The sequence below is a fragment of the Amia ocellicauda genome, chromosome 6 (assembly GCF_036373705.1).
Source record: "Amia ocellicauda isolate fAmiCal2 chromosome 6, fAmiCal2.hap1, whole genome shotgun sequence".
NCBI lineage: Eukaryota > Metazoa > Chordata > Actinopteri > Amiiformes > Amiidae > Amia > Amia ocellicauda.
Window position 1 is genome coordinate 28,288,880 of NC_089855.1, and position 20,142 is coordinate 28,309,021.

Below are 20,142 nucleotides of genomic sequence, written 5' to 3' on the forward strand. Positions count from 1 at the left end.
CTTTCCCCTTGAGTTATATCATTACAAATGTCCGTTTGCTCATTTTTGCCCCTTGTTGGTTGGAATTTTAATTTCTTCTTCGTGTACTGTTATGAACAATTTTGACAGCTACAGCACCTCGTAAATCCTCATCAGGGGCTACGTTTCATTTCAATCTGGCAAAATAAATCATCCTGACCGAATTAATTCTCCACTAGAAAACATAATAGACTGCTTTGATGGATGCGTCTCTCAAATATAATACATGATTATCCCTTTTAATAAAAGCGCAGATTAGATTTGCTCTAATATTATTATTAACATAATTATTAATAACACCCTACTGTTACTGAGCGGTCCTCAGATCCCATACAGGTGATGAAGTGACTCTACATTGCAACAGTGACATCTGAATTGTAGCTGGGTCCCTGAGAGAGCAAGCGAGAGTGAGTTTCTGCCTTTGTGTCTTTTTCATTTGAGAGAGAGAGAAAATCTTGTGATGCGAACAAGCCATTCAGATCATCAGTGCCCACTATTCTCTTATGCCCTAAATGAAACTGAAATGTGATGGATCACAGTGCGTTAGCCTCTGAAGCATGGCTCAGTTATGTTTCCAATGCAATAATCATTCTCTGTGTAAAATAACTTTTCCGCTGTAGAGAAATTGCTCGTGACAAGTTTCAATTTGTGTTCTCGTATTCTGCTTAATTATGTTGTTTTGAAATAACAGCTGGAGACCACTTGATCTATTTCCTATAAAATGGAAGAAGGAGAAAAAGGAATTACTACATTACTGTCCTCATAGCTGCTGTTTATTTAAAGCTGCAGCATCCTATTTCTTCCTCTTCAGTTTGTCAAGTTGGCAGGCGGTACCATACCCTCTGCGCTTCCTTAAAAACAACATGCAAGGAGAATGTTCAGATTTTCTTTGACAAATGCGTGCTGCACGTTTCATTGCCTATCTTGGCTTCGGGGGGCTTCTGGAGTTTTTAAAACGAGAGACCCAGGGGATGTGGGGAGAAGGATTCTTGCGTGCAGTTTGTGTTGAATACATTTGCATGCCATTGGAATTCTGGGCAAGTTGTGGAGCCTCACAAGCACCAGATATGAATATGGTGTTGATCTATCCAGTTTTCCCACAATTCCCCTTCCCACAGAATACATTTCGGTCTTCTACGTGAGTGTCTGTCTAGAGCCCTGCATGATGCAATCGGCAGAGTTAAGAGACACTGCTGTTTTGTTACATTATCTCAAGGCCGCCCGTTTTAAATATTACAGAGCACTGCAGTTGAAAACACGAGGGATGGGTATCTGAAAGAAGCAAGTACATAAAAGAAATCTCTGCAACAAGAGACATTTTTGCAAATGTTATAAATATGAATTAAAGCTGGGGAGATCCTTTTTGTTAGGGTGTGATGTAGTCTCTTTCATGAACAAATTAAAGCACATTCCCCAGTTATAATGCACATTCTGGTCTAAGATCTTAAATCAACATAACACTGAAAAATTATGATTTTGAATTGTTCCCTGCTAGTTCTTCTAAAGAGCGCAGTGGCACAATTTGTTATGATACTGTATCTGTACTTTACTGTATCTGTAAGCTTCTTTGTCTGTAAACCGCTTCCACAAACCTCCATTTTTCGATTCCCTTATTTGCAGATATTACTTGGCAATGTGACATTTCAGATGTTTGCCAGTCCTTTTTTTTGTCTTCATTCAAACTTGTTCTCTGCTGACAAGTGTAAAACGTCCTATTAAATTTGCTGCGGTACAAAATAAAACCCTTCTGTATTCGACAACCACAAGGAAAATGGCTGTGGCTTGGATAACTCCGTTAGTGTGTGTGTGTGTCTGTGGACTTCTTTGAATACTAGAGCTGACTAACAAATACAAATGATACCAATGTTATAATCCATCTTTAAGGATTTTATTAATAATTCGGTTCTGAATGGAAATGGTAAGAATATTAACGTGGTCAAGGACAGAAGGGGAAATAAGACGACTGGCCAGACATTGTATTTTAAGGCTTCTCTGAGTTGAATACCTTTTTTTGTTTTTTTTTCCCCATGTTCACCCCTTTGGCTGCAAGGGTGCCGCAATGCAGTCACATTTGGCAAGAACCCCCCTGTGTTGTTTCCAGATCCCCATTTTTATGACTCTGGGAATCCATGGGATGTGATTCTATCATCGGTGTCCAGCGTTTGCTTACAAAACAGGAACACATGTTTCCATCCAATATGAAATAAGTATCTTATTTATTGGTTTAGATTTGTGTTTCAAGTTGATGCTGTAACCCATGAAGGTGAAGGTCCAACTACTTGTTTGAATTGAGGCAGAGACGTTCTTCTCCCCCTCCTCACTGCCTACAGACACCTGGTGTAGTGAAAGAACAATATTTACACCTCGTTACAATGTGTGGGCCTAGAATCTCATTTTACGTCCCCATGGACCGAACAGGTACCCAGTCAAAATCAATCGGAAACCTGAATCGCTCTCGGCAGACTGCACACCCTTGAAAGGGCTGTAATGTATATGTCAACCACATTTAAGAACTGCAGAAAACTTTATTTTGTGGTACAGGATCTCCCTTCCATCAAATGTGGAACTGAGGGAGAAAAACTCTTCTTTAGTTACCCAATAGCTGCAAGGCTGCTGGAAAGTGGAAACCCCCACTGAGTTAAAACAGAGAGGGGAAAAAAAGTGATCTAAAGGGAAAAGGGAGCTTTAAGGAATGTAGAATATTGCAGCTTTATTAGACTTGCCATTTCAATCGGCGCTGTATCTGCAGTCCTGTACTGCTTCTGATGATAGTGTACTAAGGACCCTTTTTTCTCCGCTTTTTTTGTTAAATATGGTAATATCCATTCTTTAATTACTGTCTTCTTGTATGCCTCCCTCTTACATTATAATTTATTTGCCTTTCAAGTGGCCACTTAAAATGCCTTTTTAACATTCACCCTGCAGCAGTATGCATTGAATGTGGAAGACTTAATTTGGGTCCCCCCCACCACCACCCCCCTTCCTCTACCCACTATTTTTCTTTCTAATTTTGCTGTTTGCTTTTTTTGTTTCGCCATCAATATGGGTGCTGTAGGTTTTTGTCCCTCAAGTGTCGGCGAGTTCCTCCCCCTTTCTCTGTTTCACAATCCACACTGAGAGGTTTTGCATATTCCTCCCTCTTCCCCTTGTGAGATATTGTTACTGACCAAATTTAAACACTACGGCATTCAGAATCCCCACCGAGCCACTTTATGTACTTGGGCCCGCAAAGAGCCCTAAGCAATAACTACCTGACTTGCTTTTAATTGCACAATATAACTGCATCATCTTGGTTCAGATTCTGCCTGATTGATACTGGAAGGCAATTGTAAGCGTGGATGACAGGATTAAGTGCCTATTGAAGTGACTTTAGCTTCTTTTGAGAACAAAGCCAGAAAAGAGAATAAATACTTTACCCTTTTTTAGAGCAGTTTTTTTTTCCCCCTTTTCTTTTTTTGGGTTCTCCTTTCTTTTCCTTCTCGCAGCATACAGAAACACAATCAACAAATATTATCCCTCTGAGGTAAATTGAAACGCACATGCAGGCGAGAACTATTTTTGACTGTAATTAGATATATATGATCCCAGCTATTTTGGCCATTCATTAGTACTAATTGTTTGAGAACCCGGCCTACAGAACAAATAATTAAAATGTGAGCACCATAACTGCGATTATTAGCATGTGTGATAAAATGCGTGCTCGGCAGCTGTACCAATAAAACTGTTTGGAAGGGTTGCTTTCATTAGGCCTTGCTTAGTGTGAACAAGCGTTTTTGGCTCTGTTGTGAACCGCTAATGTTTGTACAAGCGCTGCTGCTGTTTACAACAAACAGGCCTCTATTTTCCAGGAGTAATTAGTAGGAAGTATGCAGATTTGTCGTGTTGTCCAAACTTTAATTATTTTGGGGGGGCTGTTAATCTTTTTTTTTTTCATTCTCCCCCTCTTCCCCTTTCTCTCTCAGAATTTAGTCGGCCTCTTAATGGATTTATTCAGCTGTATCTGCTAAGCTGCTCTCCAAAACGGGTTGAGATGAGAACAATTGCTTGTGATGTGTCTTGTGATAAACCATTTCAGAAGTGCAGGTCAGGGTTGCTCATCTGCTTGAATGAGGAGCTGAAAGGAAAATAAACTTTTCAAGGGAGAGTTAAATATGTGGGAAGAAGAAAAAAACAAAAACCTTTCACTTGCATTTTTTTTTTTTTTTTGTTCTTAGTGTTTGGTTAAAGCCTTTTTTCCAGAAAGGAAATACCAGTTTTGTGTTTGTTGCTTCACTTGTAGTCTGAAATTCATATTTCAATGAAAATAATTAAAACTATTAAAAAAATACAGGTAGGTTGTTTTTATATAAGGAACGGTTACATTTATATTTTCAAATACATTACTGTCATGTAACGATCATCTGGAAAATATTGCTTTGTCTTATGATATTAGAACTTTCAGCCTTCATCGTTTACTATTATTTAGTCAATCGTTTGTATCCGCTTTTCATCTATTTTGTATGACTCTTCCTTTCATTAACTATCTAAAAGTAATAATAATAAAATGATTCAGAAAAGATAAGTCATCCCAGTCTTTAGTTTTGTTTAGCTTGGTGTGGTTGCTTGTCAAAGTAACCATCCGAAAATAAATTCACAGTGATGTCACCACCTTGCTCATTGTTACGATGCTGATTAAGCAGGTTAAGGTTCTAGGAGCTGCTGCCAGCGCCACACATTCATATTTTTGTAGTCACCCTAATGTGTAACATCTGTTTTGCACATCATGAATATAGGTGGAGTTTGCAGGGGTTTATTCTTCCTGTGTATGCAGATTGTTGTGCCTTGCCTTGATGTGTGTATAAAGTGTTGACTTTATTCTCCTACAGGGGCAGAGACTCCTGGACTCGGTGTGTAGGCCATTGCCCCCAGCGTGCCCTGCAGTCCACCGCCAGGTACGTGCCCCGCAGGGCGGTGCTGTACGTCCCGGGGAACGACGAGCGCAAGCTGAGGAAGCTGCCCTCCCTCGACGTGGACTGCGCCGTGCTAGACTGTGAGGACGGCGTGGCTCTCAGCAAAAAGGTAAATCCTGTTGCTGTCTGTGCGGAGTGAGACGGGTCTGTGATTTCCAAGGGGCCTTGTGGTTGTTTCCACTAGAACACTCTACACAAAGTCATAAAGCATCCTTTGCTCACAGTCATTTTCTAGGCATGTATTCCATAGATAATTACTAGTACAGAAGACTGAAATTTGTATTAATGGATTTAAGCTTCTTTGCATTTACTCTCATTGTTTGTTTGTTTACTCCCCCGTAAACGTCCTCAATGCACAAGCCTCTCTTTCTAAAGAACTCAGAACTCTTTTCTTCTTTCAGCAAGGGGGAAAGTTATGGATTTGAAATTGTTAATAAATGAAAGGCTGGGTAACCTCATAGGATGTTGCCTGTTGTCAGTCTTGTCGGCACATATCTGAATTTCTTTCATCCAGGAATCTTAAGGCTACAGTTTCAAACTGATGTGATCTACATATTACAGGTTTAAATTATCAAAGTGGGAATTTATGATGCCGAGTCTTTTGATTATCGAACTTTATCTTTTTTTCCTGTCCGAACAGAAATGTAAGGCATTAGAGTGTTTGTTCAAACAGCTTTATAAAGTACCTTATTTAAGAAAGAGTTGTAATGAGGTGTCTTTCTATTCCTCCTACCCCTGCAGTACACAGTTACTCCTAGCAATGAAATAATGAAATCGTACAGCAAGGTTATAGTCAAAACTAATATCATGATCATAAATCATACTTGTTATAGTTTAATAATCATATTACAATTTAACTGCATAGATAATTGACTTTAATTCTGTTTATTATACTATATGTTGCGGGAATTTATCAGCCTGTAACAGGGTACCTAAAAGATATACCTAAAAAAAAGCAAACACTAAAACCACTACTTTTTTTTTCCCCCGTTAAATTTAATTAAAAGGAAAAAAATGCCCTTTCTCACAGTCACTTGAAACAAGGTGACCATGTCACACTGAGAGAACAGCAGGAAATGAACAGATGCAGCAGGTTAAAAGCATTCTCAGCCCGCCCACTCTGCGACGCCATTGGGCCAACTTGCCAATGAAAGGGATGCGATTGGAGAAACGGATAGACAGGAGATGGGGTAACGAGTAACGTTGGAAAGTCTTTTAAGTCTTGATAATAACATAGAACAATTGGTCAATACTGCTAGGGGCCATTCATGTTCACAGACCTCTTTTGATTACAAACCTAAACTGTAGCCCAGTTACACACAAGCAGTATATGTTAAAAAAAAAAAAAAAGAAAACGTGAAAAGCAATTTGTGTGTAATTCTTTTAGACTAGTATGATGGTTTCCATTAACATAAAACCGTTGCATAGCCCTTAAACTTCCAAAGAAATTTTAAATAAAACAAATTGTTCCCTTTAACAGATTGTATAGTGTTCAAGGGTTACCTGTCCATGAGTTGTGTGTGTTGGCTGTCCATCATGGATACTTAAAATAATGTAAAAGTAATCAAGTATTCTGTTGTCATTCAAATTGAAGCCTTTAGAAATGACAGTTGAAACAGCATGCAAGTATACATTAAATGCAATAACACAATTTAAAATATTAGTTCTGCCCATTATTAAATAAGGAACACAGCTATCAGGTATATTGGGACCTGGCTGTCAATATAGTCAGTCACCAGCGGCAACAGAAATGCTCTCTGGTATTCAACTCTTTGCTAGACTCAGACTCCCAAAATTCCCCCAGACATGTGCGTATGTAAAATTGATGTATTTCACATAATTAGATCTCTTTATCTGTTCTAGTTTAAAAATCCTCTTTCTTTTTGCTAACTCAATAACCATTTCCCTAGACAGTGATAATACTATTTACAAGAAATAATTGAAAACGTTGAGAGAGACCGAGGAAAAAAAGAAACACTTTTATATTTTCCTTTCTCTCAGTCAATTCAGTAGCTAGGTTCTGCCTGTACAGGATTATCTTGCTGGAGAATATTAACCAGTGTAGATCTGAGAAATGTGAAAATGGTATTAGGATATGGTCTTCACTCATTCAATAGGGAAAGCAGGCATTCTTTACAGTTCATGTTCCTGTTGTGACTGATAGAATTAACATGAAGCAAAGCCTTCCAGATAAAAATGCAAATAGTTAACCCATTAAAATAACATTGTATTTCTCTAAGTACATTTTATTTCTGCTAAGAAAATAATCCTATTACTTTGAAAAAAAAAAAAAAAGCTCATACATTGTAAAACCCTGGCAGTTATTATGCTGGTATATCTTCTGCTATCCCACCACAGATCCCGTCCATTTTAAAACCATATGTGAACTTTAAAGAGTCTGGCACCGCATGCAGCTACCTGTGATCCTTTATTTATTTGATGTAGCTTACAGTGTAATAAAAAATGAGTTATTAACTCAGTCATAAAATACACCTCCCCCACCCATGCATTTTATCACTTGGTCTATGAACTTTGCATTTTGGATATTGTTACATTTGTGGTGGTTTATGTATATATGTCATTTTTTCTCATTTTATGTCAAATGATATATATTCCCTTGTTACCTGTCTTGATGGCTGTATGTGCCAGGCATTTCTGGAGCTTTGTTTACATTCTGTTTTAATGAATCCTATATAAAAAGATCTAACACACCTCTAGAAGAAAAACATCCCACACAAGTAACTTGTCTTTTCACAAATTTGGATTTTGAATATGTATTAATGTAAAAGACAAAATGCATGAAATAGTGACGTGTGCAATCAGCCTAATATTGCTATAAAATGTTCTACTCGTTGCTGCATGTTTTAGCAACACCAACATCGATTCCTCTTAAAAAAGAAAAAAACAACAAATGACAAAGGCCTGCAACTGCCTCCCTGCATTTCTTCATGTCAGGACACTGTAGCCTCTACTCTGTACGAGACTGTTGTCAGAGTGGAGATATGAGTCAGTCTTTTTACTGTTTGGCGCCAGGTATCGGAGTCTGAAGCCAGGAGAGTGTGATGGGACAGACGGTGTGAGGGTTTGTCAAAAACTGCTAACTGTCACCCAGGCCTGGGCTGTCTGGGGACAAGCCAGGGAAGAATGTGTTGATTTTAATACAGATATAATGTCTTTTACAAAAAGAGAGAGAGAGAGAAGGGGAAAAAAAGAGGGGAAAGAAAAAAACAACAGTATCTGCCGCACACCAATGAGAGATATGTCAAACAGAGTGCTAATCCTTTTCTCTGAGGTACATTGTGCGCTGTGTTGTTTTTTTCTTCCCTTTATATGCCCTATAGTCTCCAACTTAGTTGTCACATTCCTCCTTGAAGCTTTGCTACCCTGTCTGTCTCATCCTTTCCAGAAGCAGAATAGGGGCTGGACTAATCCCTGGAAGTTTGGAACTAATGAACTGACTGCTGAGTTGCTGCCACGGAGCTTGGTCCCAAACTATACTGTACTTCACACTCGATTTATTCTCCAGATGGCAAGACTGCGCAGTCCTGCCGAGAGGGACCACCTCTTCCACTGAAGTGTGAAAGTGGACGGATGTTGTTTTCTTTGCAGATTTGATAATTCAGAGCTCGAAACTTGCTAGAATGATTAGTTATTAGCATTAATGGATGGCAGTCGTAGGAACTGCACGCAAAATCTTTTCTTTCGTTTTGTTTCTTTGCTCCCCCCCCCTCCTCTTTCCCCATCTTTAATTTCACTGTGTGTGCGCCTCTGTCACGGGTGATTTTGGCCCTCGCTTTCTGTGTCATCAGATCTCCTCTCCTGCAGGTGGGAGTAGTGGCTGATGGCTGAAACCGTAATGTGCTTTTGCTTTGTCGTCGGCTCACAGTGGTACGTGTATGGGAACACAATAACAAGTTTATTAGCAACAGGTCCCGTGGTGCACCTTGATGGTCTTAGGAAGCAGCTGAAATTGAATACCCAACCCCCTCCCCATACACACATACACACACACAAACCCACCCTCTCTGCCCCAAACCCAACCTAACCCCCAACTCCATTCAGCACTGGGCCCAACATTCAGTGTAAAGATGCTTCGCACTGCTCTCTTCTTGAAGAATGTAAACACAGTATTTACTACAAAGCAACTGACGTATGCGCTCTTTCTCTTCCTGCTCTAGGTGTACATTATTCATTTGTGGTACGTTGGAATATTTCCCCTCAGAAATGTTAACTTAAAATGCATTGCAAAGATCAAGCTGTGTTGTTTTTTTAAGCTCAAGATTGTGCGTGAAGTATTATCGATTATGCTTGATTTTAAACATTAAATGCTCTACCCCATTATAGAATTGTTACTATTTTGTTGTTGAATGGGAGAGTCCTTCTAATCAGCAGTTTCTTTTACCTGAAATGGCAAGGCATACCAGAAATTCAGTAAGACTGGAGGATGATTTGAGTCTGTTTTTCATTTCCTTTCTCTCCCACAAAGTGGATTTGTTTGGTTTAGCATTTGTGGTCTATTGGAAAAGAATGTCTGTTTACGCACAAGTATATTCGTTCTCTGAAATGATTTGATTTCTCCTTGAATAGGCTACAGAATTTAGATTTTTCACAAGTGTCCTGGTGGTGGCAGCAGATGTATGTAACAGGGGGCAACCACAGATAATTAATAAATGAATAGATTAAAGGAACCTTATGCTCACCAGCAAGCCCCCCCCCCCCCCCCCCCCCACAACAATGTAGGAGAGCTACCTACATCAGTGCAGCTGCAGTTTCTGACTGAAACTGTAAGTGTAATTGTCACTGCTTGCGTAGATTAAAGATTGGGGTTCGGACTTATGCATTCCATTAAATGCTTTATTCAGAGATCTATCCTATATATTTGTTTTGCATGCTACTATGGTTATGCAACTAAATTTGTGCTAGATATTAGACATCTAAATATAGCAAAATCTGTTTTCAAGTCCCTTTCTATGGGTAAACATAACCTTTTGGGGTGGGGGTTTAGTAATTGTGACTAAGAACATCTCATCCAGAGTGCTACCAATTTGAGTGCGGCAATATTTAAGCCCTGCTTTACTTGTTTTACAAATAGTTTCCGTTTGACTAGATTGTTTGTGGAGGTCCGCTTACATTCTGTTTTACAACTACTTGACATGAGACTGGTCATGTAATTCGGTGGTGTATGCATGTGGAAGTGTTTGCCATGTACACACACAGTCCAGCTGAAGCCAACAAATTATCTAGTATGTCTCTGAAATGTCAGTCCAAAATGAACATGTATTGATGGCTAGAGTGTCAGGTGGGAAATGTCAGCCAACATTAAATTGATTTCTTGTTGGCCATTGACAGTTTACGTAGAATAATATATGACAATACAAATAATAAAAACGATCTCTTTAAGACGAGATGTGACAAATGTCAATAGACAACCATAAATAGACTGGATGCGCCGACGAGCAAGTGTCCTCTTTGGGATTAAAAACGTATGGAGAATGGAGGTCTGCGCCTGACCCCGGGAATGTCTCCGCAGTATCCTGGGAACAAGTCCTCAGTATTTTGCTCGGTGCAGTCCCAGGCAATAGAGGACAGAAAATGAAAACCAGTCTTTTGGGAGAAACCAGCATCTATATCATTAAACAAATCAGCCTTTGAAGCTGCTTGTGTTATATATTTCTTGGCAAAAAACAAAATCTGATTTTTGTTTTTCTTTTCTTTTTTTCCTTCTCAGAAATGAAATTGTTTGTTTCCAAGCCCTCCTTTAACCATGTGGAGTAGAAAGACACAGTTATTTCTTTTGGATGGAAGTAATATTGACATAAATAACAAGAGGAAAATATGGAGTAGTCTCTTGGTTTTTTGTTGTTGTTGTTTTTTTTTTGGCGGTTGGAGCTTCATTGCCAAAAATCCAAGTGACTCACAAGAATTCTTCTGAGAAAAGATTGAATAGTTGAAAGTATTCTTTCTTTGCAACTGTTTTAATTACAAATTACAGGACATTGGCTATTTCCTTTTGGAGAGCATCTATTTAAACTGTTCATATCTGCTTATATCTATAAAGGTCTTTGCTTCCTTGTAAAGGAATAGGAGACACCAAGAAGAGTTTATTCCAAAGCTTTATGCTGGACTTTATTTGCTTGGCGTCTTTGTAGTGTGAGTAGTAAAAAATCAATCAAGAAATAAAAATGTTGGAGAGCCCACACTGAGGGGTTTGGTGATGTGGACTAATGATAAGAATTTCTGGATGACCAAACACACTTTCTCAGCAATCTTGGTTCACGTTGGTCTTTTCTGGTATATTGGTAGATCTCTTGAAACGTTCAGATGTATTGAATCATAGATTAACACTGAACAGGTATAAGGGGTGTGAAGCCAATTGTTTACCTTGGAGTTTACTGCTCTGGATACCTCATTAGTCTTTCCATTACAGTTAGCCTGAACACTGTCCTGCCTTGTAACGTGAACTCTGAGTAGACAACTGCCTCTTTCAGGCCTGAGATCATTTTCGCCTGTTCCTGGTACAGTAAGATGCATACTGTACTTAGCCTTAGACTTACATACTTAGCCAGTGATGACTTCAGGTTCACTTTGTTATTTATTATTCTCTTTGCTTTGACACGCAATGGTTTGCCATTTGAAAACTCAGCATTCGCACAGTACCACAGGACAGACCTGCATTTGACCGAGGGAATGCCTGCTTGTCACACAGAATGAGAGCAAGATGATGATAATACAAAATGGCTAGAGGAAAGAAGTTTGTATTTTCCACGCGACCATCATAAATGGAATCCTTGGGAAAAGCAAAGCTCATGATGTTTGTGGCCACCCTGCAATGTTAACTGCTTTTGCAAACTCCATTTATTTAAATGTGAAAATCTCCGAGCCAATCGAGCCAATTAAAGCAAATTGCATGATTTTATAAATGGCCTCAGGAGCAGGTGGCTGTGAAACTGTGATGGTAGAAATGGGAGTGGGGGGAGAGAAAAATAAAACAGTCTTATGCCCACAGACTGCAAGCACTCAAAAGTAATGTATTTTTAAAGGGCAGCTCAGCCTTCGCAAGTCTGTTACAAATAGTGACAGATCTTGTACTAGCAATGCCTGCTGCTTTTTGCTCCTATTTTATTCAGAAACGTGTTTCAGTCAGGTAAGTGGCAACATGACGGCTATGTGTCTGCCATGTTATGTAAAAACCACTCTTTTTATTCACTGATCCATCACCATATTCATGTTATCCTCTCCGCAGCCCCTTTGACAGTCCACATAGGATATTCCCTCTGCTTTAAATATAAATAAATATGCTTATATCAGTAGGTGTTGATTGATTTTCCTGTTTCAATACATCAATGCACCTAATATATACATACAGTGTGTATTACAAACATATTTGGATTAGAGACAAAAAGTTTATTTTGCGGTTTAATTTCTCTCAAAGCATGTTTTACAGTACACAGAGATGCTAATCACTTGGAGGTCTTCTTGATTCACTGGGCCTCTTCCTCTGAGAGGTCTTCTGTGAGACTCAGGACTCCAAAAATACATCAATAACAATAATAGCAAAACGTTGTTGTCTAAAACAACCCAAATATGATGTTGAAGGTCGTGGTGCCCTTCAGTAAAACCGAACTTTATGCATAACAGTTGCTCTCAAGCAATTAATGCTGGATAGTTTCATTTTCTTGAACTAGAAAATAATAGTGCATTTTTATCCCACTTTGCTAGTGCATTTGTTTCACAATTGCATCCTTGAGTTCACTCTGTCTCTCAATTAATGTTTGTGAAAGTGATGTGGCTTGTGGAGCACAGGGTGGTTGGGCTCATCAGTGACATATTAACATGAAACCATTCCAGGGTTGAGCCCCACAATGTAGATACAAATCGAATCTGAAAATAAACAAGGAAACCAAGATGGTTCAAATGCTAGGTATTACATTTTGTTTTGGTTGTCGTAACAATATGTGTCCAAATGATGATTTTAGTGTACTCCCAGTTCTCCCTGCCGAGAAATCAATGTCCTGAATCTTCCTGCAGCCGATAACGGATGTCACGGTCACCACCAAATCAGACGAGCAACAATGATGTATTTTTTTTTACACGTTGTACAATTATAGATACAAAGACATTGTAGATTCTGAGCCTTTTGCATCAAAGCCTGTTTTTCAGGCCTTTTTCACATTTTTCTTTTCCTTTTCACAAAAGAAAACGGGTCAGATTGCATTTCAGTTACTCAGCAGACAGGGCTGTAGGGCTGCCTTTTCATAACGGTTTCCCCTTCACCATGTTATCAACGTCAGAAATGTGTGTAATGACCACTAATCCATGAGTTACTAAATGTTAACATACAGGAGGTAACAGGAGGTTATTTTCCATTGTCAATGCATACATTATACATTACCCCCCAGCCCCCTCCTCTCCCATGGCTATAATCAGTAGGTAGTCAGGCACGTGGTCCATTCCTGACAGTAGCTTTGTGACTTAAGCTGATCTCATTCAGCTGCTGCTAACTGCAAAACACCCAGGCGTGACTCTGTGGTGGTTGAAGCTCGTTTATGAAATAGACACTTTGCAATTTTCCAAATGCAGAGAGTTCGGGGCAGGCGAATATATCCCAAACTGCTGAACTCCACTGAAAAGCAAACATGTTCTCCTGGAATCATTATCAAATTACTAGCACTTATTTTCTTTGGCACCTGAAAAAATTGAGCCTGAGCTTGCTACTAGATGTAAAGGATACCACAACCTATATAATGATCCTGTATCTTTTTTTTTCTTTCATTGCGATTCTGCAGTAAAGTAGCTGTGGCAATAAAGAAGGAAGAAATATGTTATAAAGCAAATAAATCACCACTTTTGTAAAGACAGTGTCATGCAAGTTGGGGTTTCACAAAATACTATGGAGAATATTTTTTTCTACTGTGTTTTTATCTTGCAGTCTTTCAATGTTTCTGAGCGGAAAAAAATGACCCTAAGCCACATTAAAATGCATTGGAAGCTAAATTGCTCTAGGTTTGAGGTTTTGTAAGAGGAACCTATGGATTTAAAAACGCTGCATGTAATTAAACGTGTAGACGCAAGATTAACAGAATTTTCAATGTATATTTTTGACCTGTCAAAATGTAATCTTCAAGAGACTATGTTAGAAAAGCACACATCCCGACAAACTGCTAGTCCTTCGGTGCTCGCTGCAATTCATTTCAAATGGCATGCTAAGCCGCACAGCAGGATGCAAAATGCTGCGATACCTGGAAAAAATGGATGACTCATGCATTACCTCTAAAACAAATTATAAAAAAATCGAACCAACCGCAAAGAGGTAATTAAAAAAAATAAACTTTATAATTATTATTTTTTAATATACAGAAATGTATAGTAGGCATGTTTTAATATATAATTTGATTTAATTGTTTTGGAGTAAGATTTCTGTAAATCCCGATTCTTGCGATCATGTCATATCAACCTTAAGCAAATATTAATTGACATTCAAAGCTATCATTGGTGTTACTTGTGGGATCAATTGCAATAACATGTGACTCTTTATGTGATTCCAAATTAATGCAAATGTATATATTTATTGTGATCTTAAGACCTTTGAAAGCCATGTTCTGCATTCATTTAGTGAATATCAATATTCCCTATAATTATAGATTTTGAAATATATGTCCAGTAACAAAAACGAGATTAAATTGTGCCATTCTCTCTCCCTTTGGCCTCAGCCCCTGCCCCCCCGCCCCCCCCTCACTGTATGATTGCAACAATTAAAGAGCAGGCAGCTGTGTTCAAATACTACTGCTGTGGTCAAACTTGAATAAAACCAGGATTGTTTATGGAAAAATCATATTTAAAATGCATCCCAGCCAGTAAGCAATTTTAAAGTAATGATGTAGCTCTTAGAAATACCTCAAATGGTTTGCTTCAGAGTCTTTCTGATTTTCTATTACAGTTCTATTGTGCAGCTGGACAAATTTGGCTTTCATCAATAATTCTGTTTCATCCTCAGATGTGTCAATGGCTTATAGGCACAAAACCCGTATCTTTGAATTGACATTATATTAACAAAAGTGGGATGGCAGGCTATAAAACTATAAAAGGCAGTTTTAACAGTGTGTTTAATAGTGCAGGCCCAGTATTGACATTCCTGGCGGCCGCAAGTATGTTTTCTTTTTTCTTTTAATTTTGAATCTAAATTTCTTCTGGTCTCTTTTCATTCCTTTCCAATTTTGGAGTTGCCAGTTGTTAATCCTGTACTAACGCGAAAAATAAACGCCACTAATGTACATTCCCTAAAACATGAGATTCATTTCTCCGTTTGAGTCCACGGTGCAAATGACAAAACCATAGCTTCTCGGGGAGAAGGAGTGCTGCTCTCACTTTTTATAGTGTGGGTTCACAACCAACGCTACATTAAAGGTTGTGTGGCATGCGGAGTAAAACCTGTCCAACTCAGCTAGGCCCAATCAGCCCCTGGCAGCCTTTAGCTAATTGTGCACCGCCCTATGAGGAATCCTTGTCACTGTTGGTTTTGACAGTCCCATTTCGAACCAGTTATGAGCTATGTGGAAGCCCTTTGCTTTAATGGCTCCCACACTTATGTTTCTAATGCAGCCAGAGAAGTTTGTCTCTTGTGTTTCTCTTAGAGGTTCAATGGGGTTGAGCTATGATGTTTTTTTTCCAATGCCGTTGCCCATTATCCACTGTCTCATGCTGTCAGCTTTGTCAGATAGCCAGTCCTGCTTGAAGGTGTATGGACCCTTGCACTGAAATTTTGTAAACACTGAACGGAATATCACAGTAGGTATAGGTGGTCATTTTACCATTTAAAATTGGGAGTCTTCGTTTCTCCTTAGACCAGCTCTAGGCCAGGTGTGTTACAATGTTATTATGGATGTTCATAACAATTTAAATATGAAAAACACTTGAGGAAACTGAGATGTTGGGTTACCATAAGACCTTTAAGCATTCCTGAACCCACAATGTTTTTTTCACACCAGATCTCTAATTGTATTGCAGTCATGAACAATATTCCAACAGAAAGAAAATGAAAGGAAAATCTGCTCCAAGACGTATGAGTTCACCAGCTGCAGTCTGAGCTTCTAATGAATTTTGTCAGTGGTGTTTAACCAGATATTGACAAGAGGCCTTGACCGTGGCATCAGTCAGATTCTGCCTGCGAGTCTTGCAGTGACATTGTGGATGTGCAAGTCTAGCTGTCAACTCTCCTTTCCCCTGAAGTTGGTTCAGCCACTATGCATCTCTTAATATGGGTTCCTGCATATTCCCTCAGTGAACTGAAAGGAAGTGGACCTTTAGCATTCCTATTATTTACTATGTCAATACTCCAGACTTCAGCCACACGCCTGTGCACACACTATATGTGTTGGAAGGAACACTGGAAATGCTTGCAATATCCTCGGTGATCTTGTGGTGATGCTCTGTGTACAGACCGATTAATAGATGTGGGACAATTTGATATTTTCCTCTTCAGGAATTGTATATACTTCATCTGATCCTTCGTTCTATTCTTTCTGTCAGCGAATCTATTGAGTTTTATCTTCCCACTGGTTTTATGTGTAGTGGAGGCTTGCTGTTTAGTTTTGAAAAGCTATATGTGATTCCCTGCAGTCGTTTCACTTTGCAGGGCAAGTGACCATTCATGATTTTCCATTTCCACAAACCCAGAGGGGATCAAATTGGATGATAGTTGGCAATAAATATACAGCACATTTTACAACCTTACAAAAGACTCCAGCTTTACAATTCTTATGTATTTTATTTAGACTATTGTGTGTGTGTATTAGTACTTACACACACAAATATATACGTATGTGGGTTTGTATGTGTATATTTTGCAGCTTCACATTACCATAATTATGTATGCTTCTGCTTGTTTTAGCTCAGTCTGACTAGCACACTCCCATGGAAGGTGCTAAGGAACAATCTAATTGCCATGGCAGTCACTTCTTCTGCTATGCAGTTTGAAGAAAAGCCAATGCCATCTTTGGGACATGTGATACTTTTCATGTAAGGAACATGACAAGCAAGAACTAAAGCATGGGCTTTCTTTTATGGTTGAACTTCCCAATTTAATGTCAGATAGTATCGCCATGTGGTCCAGGCCTGAGGCCCCCCAACTGACTGGCATGTGTTAGCCTTTGTGGAAAGTGTGAAGATGCCCCGGCTGAAGGTGCTTTTTTTATTCAGGTTTCATTAACCTTTGGGCTTCATTATCCTTCTCTTTTAACTGCAGAGAGCCATCTCTCCCTTCTGTCTAAGCATACACTAATTATCACCAGTCCAGACTTCGTAAATCAGTCGTGCCGCAGTACTGTCTCAAACCTGGTTTCAGAGGCCCACTTCTGATCTGACCTGACAAGTCTTAAGCTACCATTTCCTCATGCTGTTTAACTCAGACCACATTTTTGCAGGCCTCCGTTTTTCTTCTCAGGTAGAGTGTTCATGTCCATCTGTTTTGAATCTGCAGTCGTGTGCTGCCGTCTCACTGATAGGCACTCGGCTGCATGTTTACTTTGATTTTTTTTTTCTTTCTTCCCCCGTTTTTCCCTTCCTGCCTTCCTGTTACAATACCTTCATTTGTAAACCGGCTGTCATCCCATTCAGTAAGCTGATAAAGCCTTATATGAGTAGTTAAAATAATAATAAAAAGAAAGGCATTTGCTTTTTTATTATTTAAGTGCAGTTTTCTACATAGACTTTCCGGTTTGTAAGATCCCTTCTCAGCTCCTGGATTACACTGTAATCCCAGGCGCCAGGCCTTTCTCTTTTTGAACCCCTAAATAGGCCAGTAGGTTATCTTTAATGTCAATGACATGATGCATCTTCGTCCTTTTCTTATTGATAGGTTCTTTTCGTTTTTTTTCCAGTTTCTGCATGCATCTTCCATATAGTCATGTTTGTATGATGCCTTCATGCGATGCTGAAAAGCTGTTTGAAGACCTGAGCTCTTCATTTTTAGTCTGCAACTTATTCTTCTATTCAAAGCATTGCAAAGCCAATTAAACCTTTGCGGTCGCACACTAACACATTTCTTGCAGAGCTCAGTGGCTTTGCGGTTCATACTGAGATGTGTTATCGTGGAGTTTTCTTTTTTCTTTTCTTTTTTTTTGTCCTTCTTCTAGGATTATGTGTGGTAAAGACGTAACCTGTTAAAGCTGCATATGCACCTCTGTAATTTAATTCATGCAGTTGTGCTTTTATATCAATTTAGATGCATAAAGACTGGTGGGTGTGCTTGATGTTCTATCTTTAGTAAGAACATTCATTCTCTCCTTTTCAAAGATGTAATAAACCAAAATATTAAAATAGCCTCCCTCCAAAAAGTCTTACATTTCTAGACATTTAAGTGTTTTTCTTCACAAATAAAACCAGAATATGCATCTTTTGAATAAAACCCTGTTGTGCATGAAGCTGTACTGCACGTTTTGTTGACTTTGTTTGCTCACCTCTTGACATTTAATGGTCTGCGTTATCTTTAAAGGGTTTTTATGTGTCTTTTGGTCAAATGAGGGGCTACACCAAATGTTTCCTCGAGATTAGTTGTCCAGGACTTGTAACAATCAGCTGTCTGGGGGAAGGAAAATCTCAAAAAAGACAATCTGCAAAATCATGTAGGTGTAGTAAAATTATACATTTAATGAAAGCTCATGAACAGACATGATTCATCTTAACACACCAGTTGGAATTTAAGTCGTACGACATTTACTCTTCTCCTTTTGTATCAGCATTGAGTTTTTAACTCTTGAATATAATTATATTTGAAACTAGGGCTTTAGATATTTTTTTAACACCCACAAAGCTATATTGATTTTCATAGCATTATTAAAAACATGATATGCTAGTTATTGAATCTGAAAGCTAATCATGTATGGCGGTCAACCTCAACATTATCATGTGTAACACAAAAAAATGCATATTTATTTATTTCTCATATATTACCTGTTTAGTTATACGTTATCTCATAGCGAACACACTATGGGGAAAAAGCTACAGTAAACCTAAAGGTCTAAAGTCAGTGTTTTACTCTGTCTCAAAGGCTGAAGCTCGAGTGACAATCCCCCGAATGCTGGAGGAACTGGATTTGGGCCGCACGGAGAAATGTGTCCGAGTCAACTCTGTGTCGAGTGGGTTCGCCCAGCTGGACCTGGAAGTTATACTGCAGTCAAAAGTCTTGCCTCCTTCACTAATGCTACCTAAAGTTGAGACAACAGAAGAGGTTCAGTGGGTGAGTAGACTTCTGTCTTCATTTCTCCTTGCTTACTTTATATACTGTTCTTAACAGGATGACATCCATCTGAGAATGATTTTTGTGACTTTATTAACTGAGAGAGACATGCTAATCGATCCAAATTAAAGAATGGACTATGTGTCAGGAAGGTTTTAAATTAAATTTAATTTCTTTTTATTCGAAAGTTTCCTGACTTGAAATTCACCTATATGAAAAAAATATATATATACACATGTATATCTATATCTGATCATAAAGCAGGCCTACCTGTAATAACAGCACAATGAGATCTGTCTGGGTTGTTATATTTTCACTAATGATTTAACTCATTAATCTCAATCTGTGCATAGGAAAAATATTTATTCATAGGGTGTTTGAAGCTGATTGTAAAGCAAGATACAGAACTGTAAGACAAGCCAAACAAAAGAAGTGAGAAAAATGTATAATATAAGTGGTATTTCCCTCCCCCCCCTCAATCTTTAAAGAGCACACAGCAGTCTTCATACAAACTGATGAAGTAAAAGGAAACCAAAGGTCCCTTCAAAGGAATAATAACAAAGTTTTCCTTTTCCCTATAAAATGTGAACTGATCTCTGTTGCGGTGCAATAGGGAGTTTGCCTGTTTTCCTTGGCATCTGCTCACGAAGCAGTTGACATTTTGATACTTGACTTAGAAGTGAAAGGACTTAAAATAGAGTAATACTTCTGTTTCCAGCCAGTGTTGCTACTACTGGAACTTCTCTGTGGTTGGCAATAAAAAAAAAATGTAATTGTCACACTTACTGTTTGAATACACATTTTTATTTAAATAGTGGAGGGAAAAAACCTAAAACATGTGAGTCACGCCCTGACAGTTGAAACCTGCATTCCAATGATATTTTGTGTTGACCTGAAAGACCCAAAACCATGAAGGTCATTGCTGTGTGAGGCCTGAATACA

At 38.7% G+C, this 20,142-nt stretch overlaps 1 protein-coding gene across 1 annotated transcript in view; it reads left to right on the forward strand.

Annotated features, from left to right (window-relative positions):
* The window catches only part of clybl (citrate lyase beta like), a 67,348-nt gene that overhangs the window by 29,509 nt on the left and 17,697 nt on the right, over positions 1-20,142 (forward strand). The window contains exons 2-3 of the mRNA XM_066706761.1: positions 4,884-5,076; positions 19,012-19,200. Of these exons, the coding sequence (XP_066562858.1) occupies positions 4,884-5,076; positions 19,012-19,200 (382 nt within the window). The remainder of the gene's footprint in view (positions 1-4,883; positions 5,077-19,011; positions 19,201-20,142) is intronic.